The following is a 27671-nucleotide window of genomic DNA, read 5'->3' on the forward strand; positions in this document are numbered from 1 at the left end:
CAGCTCTCACTGGATTAAAAAAGATAAGAGTGTGACAGCCAAAACTCAAATTGAGGTTATCTCTTATAGTCTATTGATACTGACACAATCAGCTACTAAACAAAAATGTGACCCAATACGACCTGTTAAAAGAAGTGAGAGTTGCATACCTTGTACAAGCTTTTGTTGCAGACACTATATCAGCACTGATTTATTATCATTACAAATCCTTTGACCATTTGGCATCACAAACACAGCATCAGGCCTTAACCTCATGTTTCTTGAAGCTTTTATTTGTACAATGCCATAAGATACAAAGAGTCTGTTCACATATCATACAGATGTTTGAGTGCAGTAAATACACGTTGTCCAAAAGGTATTCCTACCAAGGAATGAGACATTAAAGCCGGACTAGACAATGACAAATCCATACAGCAATAACAGGAAACCGTCCACATGGAGAGGTCTTACCCCTCCAAACGTTAGTGTTTAAATATCTGACTACTCGTTTTGTTGTTGCGACAGATGCATTCACTAAGCAGCCTTTAAGCCTACTTTATAAGACTGGTGTTTTGTCTAGCTCACTGTAGAGTACTGGGACAACAGCTAACGGAGGTATGTATGAGTGTTGGCGTTACAATCCACAGAGACAGTCTGACATGGGCTGTCTGCAGCTCACTGACTGCTGCTGCTGCTAAAGAGCCGTTTCTGTTCAGTGCAGACCAGTGAACTGATGAGGAAGGAGCAGCTTGTGGCTGTTCCCACCTCAGCAGGCTGGCAGGAGGAGCCGGCGATGTAACGATGCCAACAGCCAGCACTGGCAGTGTTTTGATCATGATGTATTTGTTCCTACAAACTCTTTTTCAAACAGCCAGTGCAATGTCTGTCCCTACTGCACAAACCTATTCTCCATTACTTCAGAGTGACACAGAGATTCCACCACAGCAAATGGAAAGAAACAGAACGAGGCGAATGAATTAAACTATTAATCCGGCACAGGTTATCTATCATTTACCTCTACTAGACAACCACAAATTGATCCAATTTTATTTGTTCCTGTCAAATTAAGTAATGATTTAAGATTTTTTTTTTTGACAAAGACTCAAAATGCCTCATCTGTCCTCATACCAGTGCCTCTAAAGCTCATTTATTAACATGCTGCATCTTGTTTGTTTAATCATTAAAGACTAAAACCTGTCTATGGGAACATAGACTGTATATAAAAGATGGGCATAGCTTCGGGTTTAAAGAGAGCGCCAATGGATAAATATGTTAAATCTGAATTCTCATCAGCACATTTTTAAGTACCTTTATTGTGAGTTAATGGTCTTAACTGTTAGCTGAAAACATAATGTTCATTTTGCAAATTATGGTTCCAATTAGTTTCCAGAATAACGATGAAGTGGTGTTTATCTCCTGTGCAACGGACACGTGGTTAACCAACGAGCAGTGTCCACCAGATATGGCCTGCTCTCAAAACTGCTGGTTTCAAAAACGCTCATCTCTAACCAATGAGTGATGTCACAGTGGCTACTTCTTTCTTTTATAAACAGTCTTTGGGTTCCACCCCACCTGAATTTCCTCCACTGGTCCCGCTTCCAAACTGTCTGTTCATATTAATGGGTAGAAAATACGTGGAGCACAAAGGGGTTCAGATTCCATCTTTCAGGGAAAAACAGTTTTCTTACTAAATGTGTAACACTAAAACAAAGCACTCAAAAGCACCAGTCTGCATTATGTTAGCTTCATTAGTTTTCGGTTCAGTGCCCGGTAACAATTTGCCGTATTGCTGCAGGGGAACCAAATCTCCTAATACATGTTGGTGAAAGCAGGTCAGTCCACAATTAAAATCATCATAACTCAAACATTAACCTAGAGTTTTCTGATTTTCCCTTTTAAATTTCTGCATGTGACGCTATAAACATTATTGTCCAGCTTCCTTTTTTTTGCTGATCTGGTGTTTTGAAATGGTCTTAGTTCCCTTCACTCATTCTTTTTGATTACCCCATAAACAATGCAGCCAATTAGTTTAATGTGCCTCTGTTTCTATCCACGAAAATGGAAAGTGTGGTAAACTCCCCGTGCAGCGTCTCAAAGCTCGATAACATAGTTTCAGGCGATCAGTAATTGGGTGATGTTTGTGGCTTCACCGAGCAGCAGCACATGACACGTGAGACAAAACTGAGTAAAAATAGTCCTGGATGTATCGGGGACCTGCATTCCACTGACAGCACGAACAAAGCGGCTTTTAGCGCAGGGATGGTCGGGGTAGTCCGGTCTAAAATTATTGTATAATTGTATTAAATCAGTCCAGTTTAAACTCAGCATTTTCTGTAAGTCAGCCTCAGTGAGCCACACAATCAAATTTCACAGCCTAGCACAAGCACACAAACACAAATTTAACTGAAATGCTTTCAGTTGTTTCCTACAAAGTTACAACACAGAACCTAACCAGAAAACTGGTTCTCCAGGAGAAAAGAAAAATGAGTGTATTGGGTCAGAGAAAAGACCTACTTTAGGTTAGAAATACTACAGGGAACACTCAGATCTGTGTCATGTAGGTGGAGGGAAAAACTCCACACTAATCTAGGCTGGTACACCCGAAAGGGATCGCCCTGCTACTTATCTCTTTCTATCACGATGTTCAGGTCTACAGCTGTGAGCCAGGAAGCTGAAAGCTGTTTCGATGTCAGAACAAGGTCTGGTCAGTTTGTGTGTGTGTGTGTGTGTGTGGTGGGGGGGGGGGGGGGGGGGGGGGGGGGGGGGGGGGGGGGGGGGGGGGGGGGTTACAGTTACGGCTTTTGATAGGAATGTGTTACACTGCTACCGGAGAGCGACATAAATAATGTCTGCATAAAAGCCACATTATCTCCAAAACAATTTACACATTCATTCTGAAAGTGGCAGCTGACGATTTTAAGAAAACACCGAACCAGGCTCAAGTTCACCACAAAAGCAGTACAGTGATACGTCTACAATTTTAGCTGTTTTGTTATCATCTGCATCTGCTGTTCTACACTCGCGGCGTGCTTCAAAACAGACAAGAACAGGACAGGTACCCGCAGAGTCGCGGGCTTGAATAAAGCCGATTAAAGCTCTCTCTGTCTGCCGTCTATCTTGCCTCACGAGTATCTACCCTGTGTCCCAAAAAGAAGCAAAGGGCCTAATATGAATTCACGGCGAGTCACGCTGCATCACGAGTTTACATCCTCTCCCTCAGCAATCTTTAGAAAACAATGACAGTAAGGAGTGAACACCAGGGGACGTTTGTACCGTGACCAGAAGGCAGAAGAGCGTGTTTCATGAAGGTGTGTGCATGTACAGCTCAGAAGGCACAGTTCTCAGCCAGAAGATGTGCATGTGTGTGCTTTTGTCTGCACGTGTTTGTGGGAAAAAATGGCAAATGGTAGCAGGTGTGTGTTGCCGATGGAGCAGCTGTAGGCCAGAGGATGTCCAGCAGCAGGACAAGGCACGAAAGCATGAGTGTACACGTGTGTGTGTGTGTGAGAGAGAGAGAGACAAAGAGTGTCCAGAATCAGCCACAGCAACACCAAAACATCCTGTAAAATCTGTTATGTGCAAAGAAGAAGAAAAACACTGAAATCAACTACAATGAAGATACAGTAATACGCCAACGGAGCTCATATCAGAAGCAGAGGCACAGCTTAAAGTGGACCTCTTATGCTCATTTCCAGCTCCATGTTTGTTGTGTTTTTATTCTTGGGCTCTCACAATAGCCTTTAATGATTTATAGCTCAAAGTAATCTTTATTTATCATATACTGGGTCTTCAGCTTGCCACTGAAAACAACCAGTGTTGGCTCTTTTCCCTTTAAGCCAGCTTTCTTCTGATTAGCTGAGATGAACAAATTAGGCACAGACCCCCCATAACTGTCTGAAACTGGGTGATTAGAGCAGGCTGAAGCCTTTTTCACCTCAGTACTTGAAATTTTGGCCATGTTTGATATGAGCATCCACTTCTGTAACAGTAATATATATATGACAGAAAATTAGGTAAAGCATAATGGGTACTCTTTAATCGTTCTCAGTAAGAATGATGGTTAAAGTACATGTAAAATGTAAAACAGCTAATAAGAACATACCTCAGTAATAATGTCAGGGGATGATATCCCCGAAGTTATAACAACAATCTCAGAGAGATGCGATTGTTCTCTCACACAAGTCTTATTTCACATGGATGAAGCAGGTGCTGCAGAAGTTGGCGCTCACAGTTCCTACGCAGCTTCTATTGACAAATCTTCATAACCATTTTTAAGGAGGTGTCAGATTTGGTATTTTAACTCAGCGCATGCCACATTATGAGTCACTAAATACACGCTGACTCAGAAAGAAAAATATTCAAGCTGTACCTAGCACTTTTCTCACAGAGCAGCATGCTCTATGAGTCTGTCTGTGCTGTTTGCCCTGGGTTAAAATAGGAAGGCCGGATGTGAAAAAATGTGAGATGAAACAAAACAGAAAACATAAAAACACTGCTGGGGAATTTTGGGAGCCTCATAGAGCAACAGCGGCGACAGGACCTGCAGAGGTTTTGTTTCTCTGTAAGCATATCTTGAGGATCTAACAGCCCAGCTCAATGCTTTTTCCTATTCATAAAACATTAACAAAGCTGATTTAAACACAAAACAAATCAAAAAAACTAAAAGCCTGAAACCATCGGCAGGGAAAACCATTATATTACTACCTTTTCTCATTTTAGATGTATGAAAACAGGACACGCTGTTGCCAGTGGTCAAAAACTCCACAGGATCCCTTTAACTCTGAATGTTGTTGGTTTCCTCATAAATATTTAATACTATTTTTGAAATATGTCAATTTGAAACTAAGTGTTTAGACCCTTTAAGTAATTCATGACTTACAGTTTGACAACTCACCACTGAATCGAGCCTGTGACTGACAGAAATATTATCAAAAAAAAAAAAAATGTTAAAAGGGGCCATTAATGCTCATTTTCTGTTGTGGTTTCTGCTTGATTAACAGTTTAAAAAAATGTTTTCAATAATTTACCTTATACTGGCCCTTTAAATAGCCACCCAGCGCATCATCTAACTGAAACATTCTGGCCTCTTTGTTGTGATTGGCTGTCTTGCACCCTTGCCTTCTTATCGTAGGAAAGCCAGAGCTGTGGCTGACCATATAAGGAAATATGCACCAAGCTGACATCAGATAGACACAAGAGTAGAAAAAAAACATTTAACTAAGCCTTTAGAACTGTGTAAAATCTGGGATTAGAGCTCACAGCAGTTACTTTTATAGAAGCTTACCTTATTACTTGAAAATTTGGCAATATTTAATATGCGCATCCACATTTGTAACAGTATATATGAAAGAAAACAAAGAAAAGCACATAAAGTTTCAAAGCCACCGCTCTCAGTACAAATGCTGCATTTACAATAATGATTCAAATCAGTATAACTGCATTAGGTGCGAGTGAAGAGCGAGTTGAGTTCACTCTGCCAGTTTTTCTTCATGTTTTACAGACCTGCGTAGGAACCCTGAGTACCTTTCATTTTCAGCCTCCACCTCTTTATGACCACATCTCCATGGATGAATTTACAACCTCAGCTCAAACCAAATACTTTCGCCTGCTCTAGAAATGGTCTAGTAGCACATCCTAAACTATCATTTGCTTGTTTTCTTGTTAAAGACATATCAACTAACAATGGCGAATATCAACGAGTAAATCACTACTACTTGATGGTGACAGAAACACTTTTTTTTCCTGTAAATCCCTCAAATCCAACAAAGCTAAGAATGAACTCTGCGTTCTGCGGGGGGTGGGGGGATGTCATCACAATGGGACAGGATGTTCAGTTTTATGGCAGAGAGGTCAAGTGTAAGGCGACTGGTAGCTCCGCCCCCTCCAGACACAGCTGAAAGTTTTAATTGGTTGAAGAGGGACTGGTGCTAGTGGTTAATGATGCTGAGCTACTTATGAGTTAATAACTCTAATATCTAGTGGAGGTTTCTTTCACTCCATTAAATGGGCCTTAATTTGGGATGAAGTGCTCCGAACAGTTTCTAAGTCCACTGAGGTGTGGGAGGTTGCCTGAAGTCTTAGCTCCTCCATCTTTTCCAAACCAGAGCGGTGAGTTTGAGTAGCGCTGTGCAAGCGGCTGCACATAAACAGCAGCGACGCGACGCCTTCTTCTTTTTCCGCTTCTCATGCCGGCTTTGTCAGTCTGTTTCTACAAGCCCCAGCTCTCTGTTTTTAGTCCTCTTCTCCCAAATTAGACCTGGACAGACCACATGAGGATTAAACTCGGGGCCCAGACACCAGCATGCCTCCATCCAAACATAAAATCCCGGGAGATGGGCTTTTGGCCTCACCACAGTCAAAGCGTCATTCTCCCAGAACATTTCCTCTCCGAGTCTGAATGTGAATAAAGGCTGTAGCAGGGGCCTGTGGTTGTTGTGGCATTTAAAAGCAGGATGCGGTGCTAGTGCTGCAGTAATCTTTCTGAGTCAGAATGGCTGAAAGGCAAAAGTCTCCATTGTGCTTCTGTGGGTCAGCTGCATGGTGCTAATGCCTTGCGAGACTGTAAGGACTCTGGGGACTTTAGAGGACAGTCATATGCTATAAACCTAGAGCAATCACGCACTGTCTTATAAAGAACCATTTGACAACCCATCACTGTCAGACAAAGTCCTTATAAGACTGTCTTCTCCAGTAGAAACCACATAAATATGAGTTTACAGTGAAAATTGTCAAGATTTGAGAAGAACTGTTTATCAAGTGGCCTTTTAAGTTCTGGAGTCCTTTAAATGTCCAACATTACACTTTTGTGTCTGCAACCTCAGCCTTTTCTGAAGGTCTGTACCTAACAAGGGGAACAACAAACGATGTAGAACAACATTTCTCTAGACGCTGACCGTTCAGCTTCTGTCGTCTTTTCAGTACATATGATAGCGTGTCTCTCTTATTTATTGAGGATTAGGTTGTCCTCCAAGGTGAATATTTCCTCTGGATTTAGTCCAAAAGTGGGACATGTTTTTCCTCTGTTTCCTTCTCCATCCTCCTCCATGCTGCAAACAAAGTCAGTATTTATTGTCATTGGTTAGGTTTTCCTCCATGGGCCCTCATACCTGTGTTTGTGCTGTCCCTTGCCTTGACTTTCAGTCCTAACGCAGCCCAGGTGAAATCCTGAGCCTTTTGCTTCTAATTTGAGGCTCAACTCCCACTTTAGAGCAGCGAAAAGAGTCACGTTGGATCTACACAATAGTTGTTCGTAGCTACTTAACAGAGGGCATTCATTTAATATGAGGGGAAAGTGAACGGAGTAAAGTGTTGAGTACCAACTGTGATCACTTTGTCTCGTCTTCCGTAGCCATTTGGTTTTACTTCAGCTGAGAACCTAAACTTGTGCAAGCAAGTGAAAGCAAAAACATGATGTAAGCAGCCTGTATAGTGTCTGTTTGCTGCACCAGCCCTCTAACACTAAACTTTAGATATATGCAGGATGGTTTGCTGGTTATTTTCCAGGAAAGACTGTGATTTTGCCGGCTTTGGCCAGCCGCTCAATGATCTGGGCTTCGTAGTCTGCGTCGTGGACGCCGGTCTTCCTGAATTCTCCGGAGTAGCGGTTCTGCTCCCAGTAGTGGTGCCAGTTTCCACGGCTGTCTGCACCGAAACCAAACACGTTCACCTAGAGGAGAGCAGATCATAAAACAAGACATATGACACAAGTGCCACGTTGATGCAAACGCAGAGAGAGAAAGAAGAAGAACAGACCTCATCACAGACGTGCAGAGCAAAGAACAGCACTAGCATCCCAGTGGAGGGGTAGCGGCCATGATGTCTAGTCCAGCGGTCGTGGATGTATTTAAAGAATGCTGGGTTGAAGATCTGGACCTGGGTCATGGAGGGACACGTAGAGAAAGGGAAGATACCATAAGATAAAGTCTTATTTACTGTGAAATCAAAGCAAAAGTCCCACAAGAAAACTGTGGAATTTCTTGTTTATTTGAAAGTACCGCCTCGGGCAGCGAGACCTGCAGACCTCTGCTTCAACTACAAAGCCACATCGTTCCAACTTGAGTAAAATTCAAGCTCATTCCTCATTAAAATGAAAGTTGTTAAACAGATGTTTGCACTTTAACACAGGGAAGATAACCCCATGCATATTATAGACGCTGCATATTCCACCGGTCCCACAGAACAAGTTAAATTTTAATACTCCCTGCAGTTCTGATCACTGTGAAAGATTCAAGGACTTCTTAAGGGAATGAATGGTCATTAGAAATGTATCATCTACCTCTAGGTGATACTCAAGTCTGCAACAAACTTAGAGAGGCTGCTTAGAACCCCATTTACTCCCCCACCCCACAGTGGGGGAGTAAGTCTTTTAAATCTCTAATTTTGGGTCGGCCACAAAGATGCTGTAAAAAACTTTTTTAAAAATAAATCAAAACTGAGTCTCTGACCAAGCGAAGACATTTGCAAGGTCTTCACATGACAGGGATTAGTCTGAGTTTATTTATTTTCACGGATTAAAAATACCCATAAACGAGCAGATTAGTGAAAACAAAGGAAGGGTTTATAATCTAACTGTAATCCTTCATCAACAATGGGAATGGGGCGAAACAGTTGTAGCAGACCAGGTTCCCTCTTTGTGTGTGTGTGTGTGTGTGTGTGTGTGTGTGTGAGAGAGAGAGAAAATGGCCAAAATTAATTGCACTCAATGAAAATACATACCTTGTCTTTATCTACTCGGAGGAACTGCTTCACTGGAGCGTAAGTACTGAGAGGGAGAGAGAGAAATTGATTGACTACATTCAATCAGCACTTTATGTGATTGCTGGAGCTATGAATTCTGGATGATTGACAGCTGGCAGATTGTTCCACCCCAAAAACTCTCTGGCTTCTCACATCTCCACTCCACGTGTCAGTGCATGTGTGTTAAGAAAATGTTATTTATTCCCCAAAGATACTCTTCCGTGTGTCTGTGTGCCCTGAAGTCAAATGGCAAGTTCCAAGCAGTAAGCAGTATTTCACATGTCTTAATCCATGCTTATGCATGTCTGCGTGCACGTGTCTCGTCTTACAATCGAATCTGGCCCGTGGACAGAGCGCTGGTGATCCAGACCAGATCCAGTGTTTTGAAGGGAACGAGCACGAAGCTGACGTTGGCTGCCAGGTTTTTGGCACTCTCTGGGTACATGAAGTGGTGAGTGGTGTGGCTGCCCGCGTCTTCCTCGTAGCCCACTGTGGGGGCCAGATTTATCCTAGGAGAGAGAGTGAGGGGGGAACAGAGTGAGAGATGAACATCATCAGGTCACAGGCTGTTAGAAATTGGTGTACGAGGCCTCGGGTTTTACCTCCAGATGGAGTCAAACTGGTGCCAAAGGACCTTCACATGGATTTAATTTCACACTGACTTGCCAAATTCCTGCTCATGTTGCTGGAATCAATTTCTTGAAGCATGACTTCATGACCTCATAGAGCTCAATATAGATACTAATTTTGGCTATTATGGGTCTATGACAGATATATCGGTATACAGATATCAGCTTGTGTGTTATTCAGCTATTTTGTAACTGATAAAATAAGTTTGAGAGCAAACAATACAGTTGTTTAAAATGTGCTTAACTTAAATAAAGTAAAAATAAAGCATGTCATAAAAGAAAATGGGCTCAGTTTGACACACTTTACAGCTGAGGTGATTTTAGTGTTTCGCTGCTGAATGCAGTTTGATTCAAGGTCACACAAACAAGTTCTTCACCTATAGGCCGCTGTTCTCAGCGACTGTTTGTTTGCTTGTTCTTTACGTCATAGCACAGCTCCCATAGCAGTGAAAACACCTTACGTTTATCACAGTTACACTATATCAAGTTCACATATGCAGCGTATACAGTAATGTATATTATATGCAGGAAAATCAGTCAGACAGTAACTAATCGCTCAGCTGCGTTTGAGCCATTCATTGTATTTACAGTAGCTGTGACCCACTGTCTGGAGGAGTGATCCGTTTATGTAAACAGTTGGTTGCGCTTGGAATTAAAAAAGTGGCTACTGACTTCACCTTACCATATGCCAGTGAACAAAACAGATGTTGTTCACACAGCAGGAGTTAAAAAGCATGCAGACAGGCGGTGGGTGGTGATAGTGAGGGGGACTTTTGTGGGTCAAGCTGGTTGAAAAACAAATGAAAATCAAAGCACAGCATTAAGAAATCGTAGCAAGAGATGGAAGTTGCAGGCTGCCCACACAGGTCTATTGAGAATGCAGCTCTAATGGATTCCATTGCCTATAGCAGGCAAAAACACATTATATCAGTCACTCCTGCTGAGTGTTTCATGGCACCGGCATGTGTCCTCGACACTAACTCGCGCGCAGTGCAGGAAACTACATATAGCTGTGCTCATGAGCTGGATTGTTTAAGAACAATCAGGCTTTGTGATCCGTCAATGCGGCTCGGAAACAGCTGGGGAGCAGACTGACACAAAAGGATTTATGTGCCTCTGTGCATGGGCACAGAGGCACATAAACTTGTAGGCTGCGACAGAGATGCAGCCTACAAGTTCAAATGTCTCGGGACAGAAATGCTGGGATTACTTTTGCTATCGCACACATATCTGCTGTTTGCTTCTTTGTAAGTACACCTCCCCATCCTGTACACACATGCACACACAATCTAGATGGCTATGATGATGGAACTTTAATGACACATACTGTGCGGAGTGAGAATGCAGTGTAATCCCCACATAAACTCTTTTTTCTTCTTCCCTCCAGCTGTCTCCCTCCTCTCCTCTCCCTCCTCCACCTCCAAGCTTTGGTCTTACAGCATAATTTTACTTCTTTGAGTCGTGCTTTTATCTAATAGTGCCCTGCATCCACTCTGTTTTGTCTTGCTCTGCTCATCTATCCGTTGCGGCCGTCTCTCTCACCTCATAATGTAGTTGTGATCATCAATGGTTGCGCCATATCTGGCCCCGCGAAGGTTCCCGGAGTTCCCCACCACAGCGCAGCGCAGGCAGCGTCCCGGATCCCACGAGCCGTACGGCGACCTTCCGGGAATCACCTGTGATAAACAACCGTGATTAAATCAAGCAGACTGGACCGAAGCTACGGAGGAAATTAAATACATCACAAATACACATAAAACGACCTAACCTGCAGCTCAGACCTGACTGTGAAAATACATGCAGCTCTCAATATTGGGGTGAATTCTTTATGAGAATCCCCATGAAAAATACAGGAACCACTTCAGCCCTAAGGGAGCCAGACTAAACCTACATCCTTATGGGAAAGCAATTTAAGTGCTTTGAGAGTCCGAATATAAAAAAGTCATACGGACGCGCTGGAGAGGAATGAGCCAGGTTTGAGATAAACCAAATGTCAAATAAAGACAATCTGCTCCCCCTCCACTCAGTCTTTGGACGGAAGTCTGAATTAATGACTTGGCTGATATGAAAGCACTACGGCAAAGGAAAGATGAATTAATAATATAAAATACCTGGAACAACCTCAGCAGCACCTGCTGGATGCTGTGGGGTTTAAACTGCGGCTGTAACATCTAGAGAGAGAACGAGAGAGAGAGAGAGATAGTTAGGATGTGTAGTTTCTCCTCTGCAGACAAATCATATCTGACAAGAGACTTTAAATTTAGTTACATTCTGTGTGCCCGTGTGCATGTGTATGCATGCACTCACCTGCATTCAAGAGAAAATGAGCAGATGCTTGTGCCTAAGTGTGTGCGTGTGTGTTTAGGTAACAGCTACGTGTCAGACTGACAGGATGCAGTCAGACTGTGGTCAAAGGAGCTGAGGCATTGCCGTCCACATGTCAAAAACAAGCTGAGTGAGAAAATCTTTTTAAAAAAGAAAAGAAAGCAGTGGGGGAGCTCCCAAACACCTTTTTTTTAAGGAAGGTTGTTTCAGAGTAAATTATTAAAAAAAAAAAAAAAAGATTTGGTAAATGTAAAGGTGCACAGAAGAGAAAAAATAAGATCTAAACATAGCTCAGAGAAAGATGAAGAGAGGAGGAGAGTGATACAATAGGTCGCTCTTAAGCTAGCTGTCTGTCAGAGGATTAATGGATAAATAACACCATAAATGTGAAGCTACTGGTGTTTTACATTGAAAAAAACACGTTCCTCCCTTTGGCTACTGTAAAAATGGGTTTAATGCATTGTTCATCAGCTTGTCTGAAAACATGAATAATAATCTAAGCGCTTTAGCTTAAACAGAGTCCATTATAATTTTAATGAGGAAGGTCGCTTAGAAAAAAAAATAAAGCACAGCACCTCACAAAATTACCATACTTAAAAGCTCCACCATTTTACAGGGCGCATTTGAAATGAGCACAGAAGTATCAGTCTACCCTCTGACCTGTGGGTGGTGACTTTTGAAGCCATTTTAATGTGAAGCCTTAATAGCTTTTAAACTGGTGAACTTTAAAAAGCGCTTAAACTGTCTTGGCATGTTTGTCCTCATAATAAATTATGACATTTCAACACATGAGACTATGGTAAGAGACCATGGGCATGACTACTTCTTGAGTCCTTGAGCATGCAAACTAGTGCCATCTATAGGTGAAAAAAGTAACAGCAGCACCAGCAGAACAATCTGGGTGTCACCTGCCACATGTGAAAATATTAATTTCTTGGTAAATGATTGGATAAATTTTACTTAATCAAATACTTAAAAACAAAAAACGCCCCTCCAAACACTAACCAGATTTCCATCAACCTCAGCTCTGCTTTGGTTTAATGGTAATTTTAAAATGTTAATCGCTTCCAGCATGTTAGCATCGTGACATTAGACTTTAGCTCAAAGCATTGCTGTGCCTAATTATAGCCTCTCAGTGTTGCCAGCATGGAGGCACCCTTCATTTTTAAAGCTTTAACTCACGAAATGCCCGTTTTTTTAACTTATCCTTTAACTTCAAAGCTTTCTTGGGCAGGCACCAGTCGCTTTACATCGACAAGTGATCTTAAAGGGCATGAACTATATTGAAGCCACATGTTTACAGTTAAGAAAAACAAAATATTGTTTGCTTTATTCATGTCAGTAAGAGCGTTTTTCCTTTCTCTGGATCACGGTTTAAGTGCCCTTTTGTGGTATGATGATGCTTACCAACTAACAAACAGAAGTTGTCCAATTAAAAGGCAAAAAATAAATCCTGGCTCATTTGAGCATCTGCCAAACCATACAGGCAAATGTGCAATCATGCGTGAAAAGATAAAACAAGCACCTGCACAAATGTAAATTTTTTTTTTAAAAAATCCCATAAACAAAGAATGCAGTTTATGGCATCCTGTGGATATCCATCGGGGTATTGGCAGCCGAAGCATGGCTCCTCCTATCCATAACCATCTTTACTCTGTCTCTCCCACACACAGCAATCTTCATTTTCACACTCCTTTGTCACCCCTTCCTTTGCACCCACCAGTGCCCTTAATTCGCTTCTTCCAACACAGATCTCAGTCTTCAAGATTTTCATTCATGCATCTTCTCTATCAGCCTTTTTGCCCGCATGTCTAACTCCTGCTCTTTAACTTCCCCTTCCCGCTCTCCCTTACTGCTGCTCCTCTTGTCTATCTTCATCTCCTTTTCTCTCTGGGTTGCTTGTGCACGAGGCAGATCATAAGCCCTGATCAGAGTCCACTAATCTTTCTTTCACACCTTCTGACTTTGTCTCTCTTGCTGTTGCCTCTCTGCTATTGTGTCTTTGTCTCTGTTTTTCCAATCCTCCTTGATCCATCCATCCCTTTGCCTTCCTCGGTCTCTGACTGCATACACGATGCCAGAGTCAGCTTGGCATTCGATACCGCTGTTGTTCAGGGGCTACTAATTTTTGGCGTTTGTTTTCTGGCAGCATAGCCGGATGCTGTCGAGCTTCCTTCATGTCAGCCGTCTCCTGACTCCCAAAGTTTCCTGGCAACTGCATCCAAGGAACTCTAATTTTTCTTTTTCCATTGAAACAAGATTTCACTGCTGTTTCCAGAAGCCACATTAGATATTCAAAATTAGCCCTGTTATAAAATTAGCGACAGATGCCCAGTGTGCAAATTTTAAAAGAAATTGTAAAATTACCTTAAAAAGTACAATTACAACATTGGACAGTTTGTGTCTACAGCAACAGACTGAAATGTTTAAAATATTTGTTTCACTGCGTGCTTGCATTGTGCCTCTTCTGAGGCACGAATACACATTTGCACATTAGGTTTGATTGAAGAGGTCCAATCACGAATACGCATTAATCGCTTGTTTTCATTTCTTTATCACGCTGGTATTGGATTTGGGAATAAAAGAAAGTCGACCAATACAAAAACAAACAAATCAAATAACAAAGGAGAAGTATTTTTTTTCACTGGTTGCATCGGGTGCATAGACTTCCCATAACAAATAACTTTTGGACTGAAGAGGTTCTCTCAGAAGAAATAAAAGGAGGTAACTGACTAGGGAGCAGCTACACAGATGATCCTTACTGTGAATTGCTGAAGTCTGCCTCATAAAACTTTTTACCAGGAAACAATGTCTTTTTCTGTTTTCTGATTCCCAAATGCAAGGACTGTAAGTCATCCTTACTTTACATTACAGTGCTCAAAGATAAATACTAGCTCAAGACACAACAATATAAACAGCAGGCAAGACACTAGACAGCAAGCCATTATTACTCTTGAGGTCTGTGGCCGTTCCTCTCTCCATTCTCCACCCAGCCATTCATTAATTCCTGTTAAGTTAAAATGGATGTATTGATTAGAGAGTGGAAATCTGCTGACTGCAGTGTGAGAGAATAAATATTGTGTAGTTGCAAAATAAGGCTTGCCTTTTAGGTTTGACGTCAATTCTTTTGAAAAAGTCAGAATTCACGCATGACTCAATTAAAGACTCTGGAGTATGTCTGTGATTGTAATTCTCAGCAAATTTCCGCACAACTAATTCCAGCAGTCCAACAATTCTTGACTGTGATATGCAGGGTTTCTCTTTTCAAACAGAAATAATATTCTAATTAAGTTCTAGTCAAGTTTTTATTCTCCGCAGTACCCTCTGCAGGAGAGGCCGCATGAATTTCAATGTAATTATTTACATGCCTTGTGATCACTCTGGGCAAATTGTTAAGCTTCATTCAGGGTGCTGTGACATTTTTCTACTCTAAATTTATGCAGACAACAAGTAAACTGGCACTTTTCACTGTGTCTGCAGTATTTCAGAAACAAGGACAGCTGCCTGTCTACAACACTTATCTCTCCAAAGCCTGGTGAGTTGTCTTTGCCTTCATAGGAGGCTAATAAATATAATTTACATTATGTTCATTCTTACAATATTTTAAGGAACATTCTAAAATTAGAGAGAAATATGGAAACTCTCTATGAAGTTTCCAAATTTAAATGTTAAGGTATTTTAAGATAGGTAGAGTTTTCCTCCCCATTAGCATTAGCAACGATTTTAACATATCTCCCAAAACTACACTCCAGACCTCAAGTTAAGAGGTCTTCAAGGTCAGGTGTTCGTGGTGCCAAACAAACACACAAGGTATATGTTATATATTAGAAATCAAGCAATAACAGCATTACATACGTGGTGTAACCAACACAAGTCGTTCATTAAAATGACTGCCTACAGTGGTCAAGCAGTGTGACTTATTGGAAGTCCATTAAAAGCTGCTGCTGGTCAGAGGAGATGATTACATTTCTGGACTAATTAAATTCAGAAACCACATTTAATATAATTAAATTAATATAATTTAATATAAATGTATTTTAGATCTGCCCATTCCTTTCCTATCCACTCTTTCTTCCCCCCTCCCCCAGTTCATCACCACCCTGTTACAATGTGACCTAATGACTTGGCAGCTGTTGGCCTGTGTTTGCAGTTTTTTGCCATTTCAGAGCTTAGCTGAGGATTCAGCTTTGAAATAAGAGTCTAACCCGGCCACTGAAGGACACTAAACTGGATGACACTTACTGCAGATGCAAACAAACACATTTGCACTTAGTTTTGAGTGGACATAGAGAGACAACATGTACGTAAATAGTTACAAACCAAACTAAAAGGAGGCATTTACATATCGATCCTTTAAGTGCTTCCTGTCAGTCTCTCACACTTGACTCAAAAAAAAAAAAACTCATTCTGGGGTTTGTTTGTTGTTGTTTTTTTACACATTACTATAAAACAGTTTAAGGAAAATCCAGAGGCCAACCTTGTTTATTTGTTCCACTTTTCCACAAATACCATGACATATGACTGGCAGGGATACTTGAGAAGCATGTAGGACTTGTAAGAGGGGGATTGGTTGGCTCAGAGATGAGGCAGGATGAGGAGGATAAGATTATTATGTGTTACTCCCCCTGTGTTAGTGTTCTATAAACTTATGTCTTCCATGTAACTTGCAGCTCCCCACGCTCTCTATATACGTAAATAGAAAGTGCTTGATAGTGCTCCAGACAGTGGCACAAAGTTATTTTTGTACTGTGGTTCAGAGGAGAATGATGCTACAGTGGGGCAAAAAAGTATTTAGTCAGCCACCGATTGTGCAAGTTCCCCCACTTAAAATGATGACAGAGGTCAGTAATTTGCACCAGAGGTACACTTCAACTGTGAGAGACAGAATGTGAAAAAAAAATCCATGAATTCACATGGTAGGATTTGTAAAGAATTTATTCGTAAATCAGGGTGGAAAATAAGTATTTGGTCAATAACAAAAATACAACTCAATACTTTGTAACATAACCTTTGTTGGCAATAACAGAGGTCAAACGTTTACTATAGGTCTTTACCAGGTTTGCACACACAGTAGCTGGTATTTTGGCCCATTCCTCCATGCAGATCTTCTCAAGAGCAGTGATGTTTTGGGGCTGTCGCCGAGCAACACGGACTTTCAACTCCCGCCACAGATTTTCTATGGGGTTGAGGTCTGGAGACTGGCTAGGCCACTCCAGGACTTTCAAATGCTTCTTACGGAGCCACTCCTTTGTTGCCCGGGCGGTGTGTTTTGGATCATTGTCATGTTGGAAGACCCAGCCTCGTTTCATCTTCAAAGTTCTCACTGATGGAAGGAGGTTTTGGCTCAAAATCTCACGATACTTGGCCCCATTCATTCTGTCCTTAACACGGATCAGTCGTCCTGTCCCCTTGGCAGAAAAACAGCCCCATAGCATGATGTTTCCACCCCCATGCTTCACAGTAGGTATGGTGTTCTTGGGATGCAACTCAGTATTCTTCTTCCTCCAAACACGACGAGTTGAGTTTATACCAAAAAGTTCTACTTTGGTTTCATCTGACCACATGACATTCTCCCAATCCTCTGCTGTATCATCCATGTGCTCTCTGGCAAACTTCAGACGGGCCTGGACATGCACTGGCTTCAGCAGCGGAACACGTCTGGCACTGCGGGATTTGATTCCCTGCCGTTGTAGTGTGTTACTGATGGTGACCTTTGTTACTTTGGTCCCAGCTCTCTGCAGGTCATTCACCAGGTCCCCCCGTGTGGTTCTGGGATCTTTGCTCACCGTTCTCATGATCATTTTGACCCCACGGGATGAGATCTTGCGTGGAGCCCCAGATCGAGGGAGATTATCAGTGGTCTTGTATGTCTTCCATTTTCTGATGATTGCTCCCACAGTTGATTTTTTCACACCAAGCTGCTTGCCTATTGTAGATTCACTCTTCCCAGTCTGGTGCAGGTCTACAATTCTTTTCCTGGTGTCCTTCGAAAGCTCTTTGGTCTTGGCCATGGCGGAGTTTGGAGTCTGACTGGTTGAGGCTGTGGACAGGTGTCTTTTATACAGATGATGAGGTCAAACAGGTGCCATTCATACAGGTAACGAGTGGGGGACAGAAAAGCTTCTTACAGAAGACGTTACAGGTCTGTGAGAGCCAGGGATTTTCCTTGTTTGAGGTGACCAAATACTTATTTTCCACCCTGATTTACGAATAAATTCTTTACAAATCCTACCATGTGAATTCATGGATTTTTTTTTCACATTCTGTCTCTCACAGTTGAAGTGTACCTCTGGTGCAAATTACTGACCTCTGTCATCATTTTAAGTGGGGGAACTTGCACAATCGGTGGCTGACTAAATACTTTTTTGCCCCACTGTATATGCTGTAGTATAATACATGATCTTATTATTGTGTTTTGCTTTATGAAGTTAGAAACATTAAATCACCCAAACGCAGTCTGCAGATTTAGTGTGAAGTATGCAAACCAGGTGTTTTACTCCAAAACAAGTAACTAAACCACATAGCATTTATAAGTAGAACTTTAAATTTCTGATTTGGAAACTTCTACAATTTGCATGAACTTGTGGTAGCATGCAATGCATACCAATTTCCCTTCCAGTCAGGGACATCTGACCCTAGAACACTGAGATAAAGGGCTAAGAGCTCAGACAGGCGGTGAAGAACTTATTGCCCTTACTATTGCTGGATTTTTTCATGAATAATTATGAAAGTGAATTCAGATCATGGCTTTAAATTATTTAATTGCTCACATGTAAATATACCAACAATCAAATGAAACCATTGTAGACATTATAAGTTTATCTAATGAAGTTGTTTTAAAGACTGTATGACACTGAGGGTTTCTGCCAGGAAAACTGTGGCTGCTGTAACTCGTGGAGGGATAAGTCGGCATTTTAATGCACACAAGTGAACGAATAGCTGAAGAGTGGACAAAGTATGACTTCATAACATTTCTTTCTGGTTCTTTATGACTACGTTTTAAAAAACAATCATTTAAAGTATTTTTACATGTGTGAAAACAAGAACGGTATGCTAATAAGACACATTAACTAACTTAACAGCTGTAGCATTTGTTCTAGTGCTTAGGAGCAGTGGGAGATTTAGCGCTGGCAGGCACAAACCCTGCTAATATTAACATCACATTGTATCAATCACGTATGGACGAACTATTCTGTTTGTATGTTAATTATAAAGCCAGATACTTAACATAACAACCGGGAAGCAGTGGAATCAACTACACAGGGTGTGTTCAAAATTCAACTAAAAGTTCATTAATCTTAATCTTATATCTTGCATGTTTATTCTATAATGGTTTTACAAGGGATTATGTGCTGTCACTTAGCAGGGAAAAACAAACTAACACGATAACACCTGTTAATCAGTGAGCTTTAGAAGAACTGCTAAGAAGATTTTGTTTACTTTGGAAATGCCATGCTGTCTCCAGCCTTCCAGTCTTTGAGCTAAGCTGACACGCTCTTGGATAGAGCTTAATATTTACCGATTAGGAGCAATAAGTATATATGCAAAGAAGCTAAGCTATTAAACTCGTAGCATATTGAGGGCATAGGCTCTTTGCTTTATTCGCATATTGAGAAAAAAAACATCAAACAGAAGTCAGGAACAAAACATACTTGCACATGTAATAATGCGTCACCACACCTAATATAGTATAGATTTACAAAGATGTAGGAGCCCTGGTTGTGGAGGTTATTAATTTTCCAGACTTTGAAATATGTTACAATAGTTTACTGCTTTAGCTGATGTGAAAAACAAAACAAAACAAAACAAAACAAAACAAAACAAAACAAAACAAAACAAAACAAAACAAAAACACTCCAGACTGTTACTAACTTACAGAACTTTAGAGATTAAAGTTACTTACCACCCACCAGTAGTAGACATCAGAGGGTAACTGCATGTTGTCTCTTGTCCAAACAGGAGAGATATCCGGGTCGTAGTTTTCATCGAACCAATCAGAAACTCCAGGATCCCCGACACAGCGCGGGCAGGCACACGTCTTCTGCTGTGGGGCATCAGGTGATGACAGGCGGTGCGCACCCATGTAGCTGGGCACGAGCTTCACACGCCGTGACTCTTCCCACCCGGGTGGTTCCAGGTAGTTGAATCCGACGCCCCCGCGAAGGGACACGGACAAGAATAGGGAAGTGAGAAAGATGAGAACCAGGGAGCCGAGGAGAACCCAGATTCTGCGGGAACATCTCACCCTGCCTCCTTTCTCTGCTCCGCCTCCTACCCCAGTACTACCTCCACCTGTAACCATCCCTCCACTTAACCAAGGCCTGAGCTCTGAGATTCTGGTAGCTCCCCTGGATGCACCCCCGCTCCAGGACCCCCAGCCCCAGCGTCTGTCCCGGTGCAGGGTGGAGGACGGTATGCGGCCCCCCCAAGGCCATGTCCCCACCCCTGGGCCTGCCACTGTCCCCAGCCCACAACTACCTCCTCCTCTTCCTCCTGTGCCTCCACTAAGCAACCACCACGGTCTGGTCACAGTGACGGGAACGAGCCCCTGGCTGCCAGTATGGACCACACAATCACTCCCTTTATCGGTCTGTCAAAGACACGCACAAAGACACACACACACACACAAAAATACAAAGGATAGTGTCAGAGTCAATCTGTCTCACAGTCAAGCTGTTCGCTCACCGGAGCTCCTACGCTTTCTCTATGTCTCCCGCTGGATTCTCTCTCTAACTGCTCCACAGCCATGCACTTGTCTCACACACTGAAACACCTGAACAGACACGAACACACACACACACACACACACAGGAGTCGCCGCTGAATCACACACAACTGGAGCCAGACTGCTTCAGAGGTCCTTTGTTTTCAGTGTGAGGTGATCTCTCTTTCAGCTTCGAGTACAATCCCAGCGTATTTGCACCTTTGTATCTTTTGTCCACTCCCTCCTCTTTTGAACTTTATAACTTTGCCTTTCCTGGCTTGCTCTGTCTGGATCTCTGTCACTTTTCCCTGCCTCCTTTTATTTGATTAACTGCAGTATCCATCGTCAGTGAAATCCAACAGCTGGATGCGGCACGTCTTTCTCGTTTCCTCTGCCATCTGTGTGAATGTTGAGCTTGGCCGCAGCGCTGTGCTTTCTCTCTTCCTCCGTCTCTCTGTTTGCACTGAAGCGACGTAGCCAAAGACAGCCAGCAGACTAGTCGAGAGCGGTGGAGAGAGGGAGGGAAGAAGGAAGGAGGAGCAGCAGAAGGGAGGTGGTCTGCCCTGAAGGGTGTTCCATCACTGCTCTAGCCACCCTTGACAATAAAAAAAAAAATCCAGTTTTTCCTTTATTTTCTTCCTTTTGTCTTTCTATCAAGTTTCACCTCGCCCAGTATCACCCTCTTTCAAGGTCTCTCCTTTTTTTCTTTTACCTTTTTCAGTCCATTCTCTGAATCTGCCACTGAGGAACGCTGAGCTACTTGACTGAGAGCAACTGTGTTGAGATTAAAGCTCTCCTGTGATGTGGCTCTTTCTTTACGCTCTCCTCAAACACAGAGTCTTAAAAGTTAGTATAGAAAGTTTCAGTTCTTTGTGTGTTATGATGAAATTGTAATGAAAAAGAAGTGTATAAAAAAGAACCCTTTAAGATAGTTTTCATCACACGCTGTAAAGGAATACAGCATTTCCTTCACTGATGTCTCACCAATTTGGCATCCACAGTTCAGAAAGAAAAATCAGTCAAGAAGTCCTGTCACTGTTCATTTCAAAGTGGTACAGATGTCAGATTTTTATGATGACTATTTGTCCATGGATGAGGCTGCGCCGTGGAAAGGCGAAAGTGGTGGATGGAGTGAGGCGCACAGGGCGTGATGGAAAAATAGACAAAACCAATCAGCCCCAAATCTCATCTTCTCTCCAGCTGGCTTTGAGAGGATGACGGGAGGAGGGGAGGGCGTAGCATCTGTCCTCTACCCCAGACTCTGTGTGTATGTGCACATCTTTATGCCTGTGATTTAATGTGTGTATGGTGCAAAGCTAGGTTTGCACACCGTCTGCCAAATGCACTAATTTAATTGTGTTCTACAGCTGTGCCAGTGGGTGTGTGTTTGTGTGCAGATGTTTTTGTGCATGCTCTGTTGGCTAGAAGTGTGAGTTTCATGTGGCTGGTGAGCTTAAGGTGGTTGCTTCTTAGGTCTAATCTGCTAAACTGTAATCTAAGGTTAGGACCCCTGCAGCGCCCACTTTATGCCAGCTGTCTGCCCTGCTCATGTTCGTTAGATGCCCTACAAAACACCTGCTTTGCTCACCTGCAGAGAAAGTTATGCTTCTGTATTTCTAAAAAGCAGATGTTAATGTCTAAGTGTCTCTGGATCTTTAAACTGCAAATCATTGGTTCCAGCAAAGCTACGAAACTGGTTATTTCATGATCAAATGTCCGTATCTGGTTTTGTGCAGTGTTTTATAACTTTTAGCTCCCATGTCCAACAAGAAGTTTCACTTCCTCTTCAGCTGGAAGACCTGGAGAAACAGAGAAATAGGGATAAAAGAACGCCATTAGTCTCATTAACCTCATCAATATCTTTAATCTTCCTCTTTGATCCACTCACTTCAAGCCACCTCATTTAACCTCTTCCTTATTTCTGCTTTCTCTTCTCCCTCTCTTTTCATTCTTACTTTGATTCTGCTCTTCTTTCTTAATTTGTCTTTCAGACTTTCACTCACTACAGACAAGGGCGAACATTTGGGGGGGGGGGGGGGACAAAATACTTGGTTTCTGAGTGTTTTGATTGGAAGTGAATACATTTCAAAATGTCACTATGCTGAACTGGAAATGCTGAAACAGACTGACAGCATACAGATTGAAAGAGTGGGGGCAGAATACTAAGCAGAGAAACAGGCCCTTCATATAAACAAACTCCTGTCATATCGGCTGTCTTCTGTGTTTATTGCTGCTGTACTGGATGATCGCGCATCTGTGGCACATTTACTAAGCTCAATATAAAATGTCAGGTTGCACAATTTTGCATCACAGCAATATTTCAGTGTAGATGACTGAGAGAGACAACTGAGGCTACAGACTAATTAAGTCCTGCTCATTAAGGTTTAAACTCAGTGGGGTGTTTGGACACATTTTGCCCGTGTCTGGGAAATGACACAAAAAAAAGCACAATAGAAAGTGTTTCTTGCTGGCGGATTGGTTAAACAAAAATATTTTTAGAACTGCAATATTTATTCGTCCTGTAAGAAGGCGGCTGCATGAGAAAATGTGAGTTAAACTCCCTAACGTCATTGGCTCTACAGAAAGATTAGCAACTGAATAATCACTGTGGGGGATTTTGGTTAAGCTTTTAAACTCTTGAGTTGATTCTTGCTGTAAACAACAACAATAATAATATTGAAAATGATAATTAAAAGACACTGGACTGGACTTCCAGATGAGTACTTTAAATTAAGGCAAGAATGCAATTTAAGAAGGAAATCAGAAAGGAAGCCACATCACATCTGTCACATCTGTTGTATTGTTGTCGTGTTCATTTTCTGCCATTTCACACGCTAAGCCTTCAGTGGATTAAAAAATCTAAAATAATCAGCAGTGTAATCTGCAAGTGGTAGCTGGAGCCCCTCTCTTGCATTGTATCAAAGCCAAACCTTATAGCGGTTCATTATAAGTAAGGAGGGACATCATTTGGGAAACGAAGGGCTGCAAATTCTTATTGCATATCCCAATATGTAGTTGTGTAGTGGAATGCTCTCCTCTTTGTCACCTTTAATTATAAGGATGTGATAAATGGAGCAAAGCTTGCTAGCCAGAGTGAAGTAAGCAACACATTTAACCTGCTCACTCTAGTCACATCATATACCAAACACAACCTCCTAATTTGGCTGTCTATTTAAGCTGCACACCTCCCACCTCACCCTGCATCTCTGCCTGCTGTTTCAACCCCTCCACTGCCCCAGCATCCATTTGTCGGCTTCAGGGGGGACATTTACTCATCTCTCCCCAATCTTATGTGTAACATGTGCGAGGAGAGATGAGCTCGGAGCCTAGACACCGATATCTGACTACTTCTGCTGTAATAACTGAATCATTTGAGGTTATGAGCAGTCTGACTAAAGTAATTATATGATGTGATGTGTGTCTGCGTCTCTTTTGTGCCATCAACCTACCAACACACCCACCGAGTAGCCAACGATCATTTTCCACTTCTCTATTTTTGATGCATTGCCATGGCAGCCAGCAAGTAATGCAGAGTTGTTACAGCAACACAAACCAGTCCCCAACCTTGACCCGTCTAATCAGTGCAAAAGAACTAGGGCAGACTTTGGTTCCAGTTGACATAATTTTTCTTTCTTGTTAAGTTGTATTTCTATATTTGCTGTATACGTCCACATGCTTCTGTGCTAGAACTTTTTCATCTTATTTTATAACTTGGTCTTTTTATTTTAACTGCACACCCATTTGTCGGAAAACTGCATTAATAAACAACACACATATGCAGCTGTATAGAGCTGGCACAGGTTCTAACATCCCAACAAGCTGCACATTTACAGTATGGTGTAGCTGGTTGGCTTTTCCACACTTGTTCGAATTCATTTTGCAGGTTCCATATAAATTCTTGTTAGAATTCCTTCCATTTGTCACTGAAAGCCAAGGGAAACAATTAATTTGAGCATGAAGCTCGCCTCTGCCCCTTTGGCTTTAATGAGAAATTCTGCCAATGCAACTAAGAGCATTCTTTATTGTATCTATTACTCATTTCGGAGAGAGAGGGAAGGACAAATGCAGACAGAGCTCTACCGTGGCAGCTGTTAGTGAAACAGCTGTCAGGATTTTCCACTGGATTTCCCACGGTTATCTATACTGTCCTTTAGAGTCCACACAGCTGTCAATGAAATCGTCTGTTAAATGATTCACTGCATCCAGTTTTCACTAAACAAATGCACATTTCTCCTTAGTTATCGCCGCTGATTGCTACGCAAGACAACACGGTTAATGTATAAAACATTGATGCCACAGAGTCCTGCTCATGCTGCAGCTCAAATGTTACATGTTTTTATGTGCACAGACACATCACCTGTCTGAGATGTTAATACATTTATACACCTGAGGAGCAGCTTTCAGGATGTGAACTTGACTTCTGTGATTTGTATGCTGTCCAGTTTTTGTACACTGCCCTGCTTTCAGAATGCTAACACTTCTGTTGCATTGATTTCAGTCCAGCTATAATAAGAGCACACCACTTTCAACTGTCAATCACCTCTCCCACGTCCCCCACCTTTGTTCTCTCTATTTTCTGCTTTTGGCACAGCAATTTCCCTGTCAGATTCCTGCAAGTCTGATGCCATCTCAGTTTTACAGCTAGCAATTATCACCCGATACCTCCAGTCACCCTTCTTTCTGTAGCAAAGGCTGTGAACAGGTGTCAGAAAATTTCTTACACTGCCTCCTGTTCAGCACGCTAACCTATGATACCCTGGGTCTAGTCAATCTTGTTCATTTCCTAGGTGAAGTTGTCCAAAGATTGAAGAAAATAATGGCTAACACAAAAACAAATCTACGCCCTTGCAAATAGATTTTAGAGATTTATTGTTCAAAGCTGAGCACAGATGCTCCACAGTGCATGTAAGTGGCAGACAGTTCTTTATGTCCTGGCAGCAGCTTCACCTCACATTTCAGTGGACTGCTTAAGAACAGTGAATATGAGCATAATTATTAGTATTAACACTGAATATGTGCCCCAAGAAACTGACAGCTCTGTTCAAGATCTGTATTAACTGAAAATGTGATTATTTTTTTTTAAAGTTGCTTCATTCACAAATTCTTTAGGTATATATTAATGCAGATTATGGTGATGTGCAAAAGTCTTGAATCACCAATCATGGAAAATGGAAAATTGATGCAAACATATATGCAACTAGTATGCGGTGCAAAAACAGAGTTTGTACAATTCTAATAAGCTTGAAAGTCAATTCCGAGTCCTTGATTCTTCAGCACAGCCTGAACTCTGTTAGTCAAGCTTTCTTGTAATTTTTTTAAGTAGTCTTCAGAAATACTTCTCCGTTCTCCATTTTGTTTATTACAGGTGTCTCATATTTTCAGTGAATCATACTTGTTATTAATCTCTGTCTCTCTTCTACAGCATGCCTTCTATCCTGTCTTCTTTCTGTCACCCCAACAGGTCGCAGCAGATGGCTCCGCCCCTCCCTGAGCCTGGTTCTGCCGGAGGTTTCTTCCTGTTAAAAGGGAGTTTTTCCTTCCCACTGTCGCCAAAATGCTTGCTCATAGGGAGTCATTTGATTGTTGGATCTTTCTCTGTATGTATTATTGTAGGGTCTACCTTATCTTACAAAGCACCTTGAGACGGCTGTTGTTGTGATTTGGCGCTATATAAATAAAATTGAATTGAATTCATATACCTCCCCTGCCTCTCATGGTCACGGACCATTCTTTCCCCTTTTGTCTCTCTGTATGACCCCCTTCCCTCACCTTTTGCATCTCTCCTTTCTTGCCAATAATAATGCTTCACTGCAATTTCATTACAAGAGGCCACCATCAACGTAAAATCTAAAAGAAATACATTTCTTCATTATATTTAGATTTCAACTGACAAATTTAGAAGAACCTAATGCATACTTCTGTTACAAAATCCTTCATCCACTTGCACAGCTGTGCCACTTAACTCTCTTTTTGTTTTTCTTTTACTTTTGCACATTTTGTGTTTTTGCATCTGCATTGAATATCTTCCTGGATATCCCCCTCTTCTTTCACCTAGTCTCTTTAGGGATTGCTACAGTGGATCATCTACCTTTTTATGTGCACATGTCCAAACCATCTCAACCTTGTCTCTTGTGTCTTCAGCCTGAGCTGTCCCTCTTACATACTCATTTCTAATCTTGTCTTTCCCACTCTACCCTCCCTGCACTACTGCTTCAACTCTCTTGTGCTCAGTCTTTTACCTTTTGCATGGTTGACCCCAGGTAATTAAACATGCTGCTCGCTGATCATCACCACTTTTCTCACCCTAACTTCAACAATTCTTTAACTTTATGCCTCTGTAGTTGCTATAGCTCTGCACATCACCATTGTTCTTGCATTGTTCTTGATGCAAACATAATGCAACTAGAGTATGTGGTGCAAAAACACAGTTTATACAATTCAGTACCACAGGCCTTCAATTCAATTTTATACAAGTCAGTTCTGAGTCCTTGATTCTTTAGCACAGCCTGAACTCTTTCTTGTAATTTTTTTAAGTAGTCTTCAGATATACTTCTCCAGGCTTCTTGAAGGCCAATCAAAGCTCTTCTTTGAACGTTGGCTGCCTTTTTGTACTATTCTCTGTCATGATGATCCCACACTGCTTCAATAATACTGAAGGCCATGAGATTCATGTTCGGTACTGTTCCACTGTGTGTTTTTTATATCCAGTTATGCATTTACTGTGCTGTCAGCATATTTGGGATCATTGTCGTGCTGAAAATGAAGGAACTGTTAAAATTACACTGTTGTGTAATTTAATGTACCTCAACCTTTTCTTCCTGTTTCCCTTCTTTACAAACGGCTTCTTCACAGCCACCATTCAACCCCAATTCTGACCAGGCTTTTTTTTGCCTGCCAGTTTATTCAAATTTTTTAAGGACACATTCCATACCATACCAAGATTCAGTTCAATTCAATTCAATTTTATTTATATAGCGCCAAATCACAACAAAAGTCGCCTCAAGGCGCTTCATAGCTACAGAGAAAAACCCAACAATCATATGACTCCCTATGAGCAAGCACTTTGGCGACAGTGGGAAGGAAAAACTCCCTTCTAACAGGAAGAAACCTACGGCAGAACCAGGCTCAGGGAGGGGCGGAGCCATCTGCTGCGACTGGTTGGGGTGAGAGAAGGAAGACAGGATAAAAGACATGCTGTGGAAGAGAGACAGAGGTTAATAACAGATATGATTCAATGCAGAGAGTTCTATTAACACATAGTGAGTGAGAAAGGTGACTGGATAGGAAAAACATAATGC

General features: G+C 41.8%; 1 protein-coding gene across 2 annotated transcripts; it reads right to left on the reverse strand.

The window, feature by feature from the left end:
- Window positions 1–251: 251 nt before the first annotated feature.
- On the reverse strand, window positions 252–20261 carry st3gal2 (ST3 beta-galactoside alpha-2,3-sialyltransferase 2). 2 transcript variants are annotated; one of them, XR_014875485.1, is made up of 8 exons: window positions 19573–20072; window positions 11456–11515; window positions 10887–11020; window positions 9045–9224; window positions 8695–8740; window positions 7732–7851; window positions 3116–7645; window positions 252–3084 (listed from the first exon to the last, which is right to left on the reverse strand). XR_014875485.1 is itself a non-coding variant. In XM_085169220.1 (7 exons), the coding sequence occupies exons 1-7, from the start codon at window positions 19969–19971 to the stop codon at window positions 7472–7474; spliced, it is 1113 nt and encodes a 370-aa protein (XP_085025346.1). In that variant the 5' UTR covers window positions 19972–20261; the 3' UTR covers window positions 252–7471. The 2 variants fall into 2 exon arrangements, 1 of the variants encoding a protein (XP_085025346.1); XM_085169220.1 differs by having other exon boundaries at window positions 252–7645; window positions 19573–20261.
- Between the last annotated feature and the right edge of the window lie 7410 nt (window positions 20262–27671).

This window comes from Neolamprologus multifasciatus, chromosome 7, assembly GCF_963576455.1.
Source record: "Neolamprologus multifasciatus chromosome 7, fNeoMul1.2, whole genome shotgun sequence".
NCBI lineage: Eukaryota > Metazoa > Chordata > Actinopteri > Cichliformes > Cichlidae > Neolamprologus > Neolamprologus multifasciatus.

Excerpts from the sequence above, each read along its gene's own strand:
- st3gal2 (XM_085169220.1), bottom strand. The coding sequence starts at position 19,971 with ATGGTTACAGGTGGAGGTAGTACTGGGGTAGGAGGCGGAGCAGAGAAA. Across the intron at positions 11,516-19,572 it reads ATGTCTACTACTGGTGGGTG|ATGTTACAGCCGCAGTTTAA; the intron begins GTAAGTAACTTT and ends TTCTCTCTCTAG. Across the intron at positions 9,225-10,886 it reads GATCACAACTACATTATGAG|GATAAATCTGGCCCCCACAG; the intron begins GTGAGAGAGACG and ends TCTCTCTCCTAG.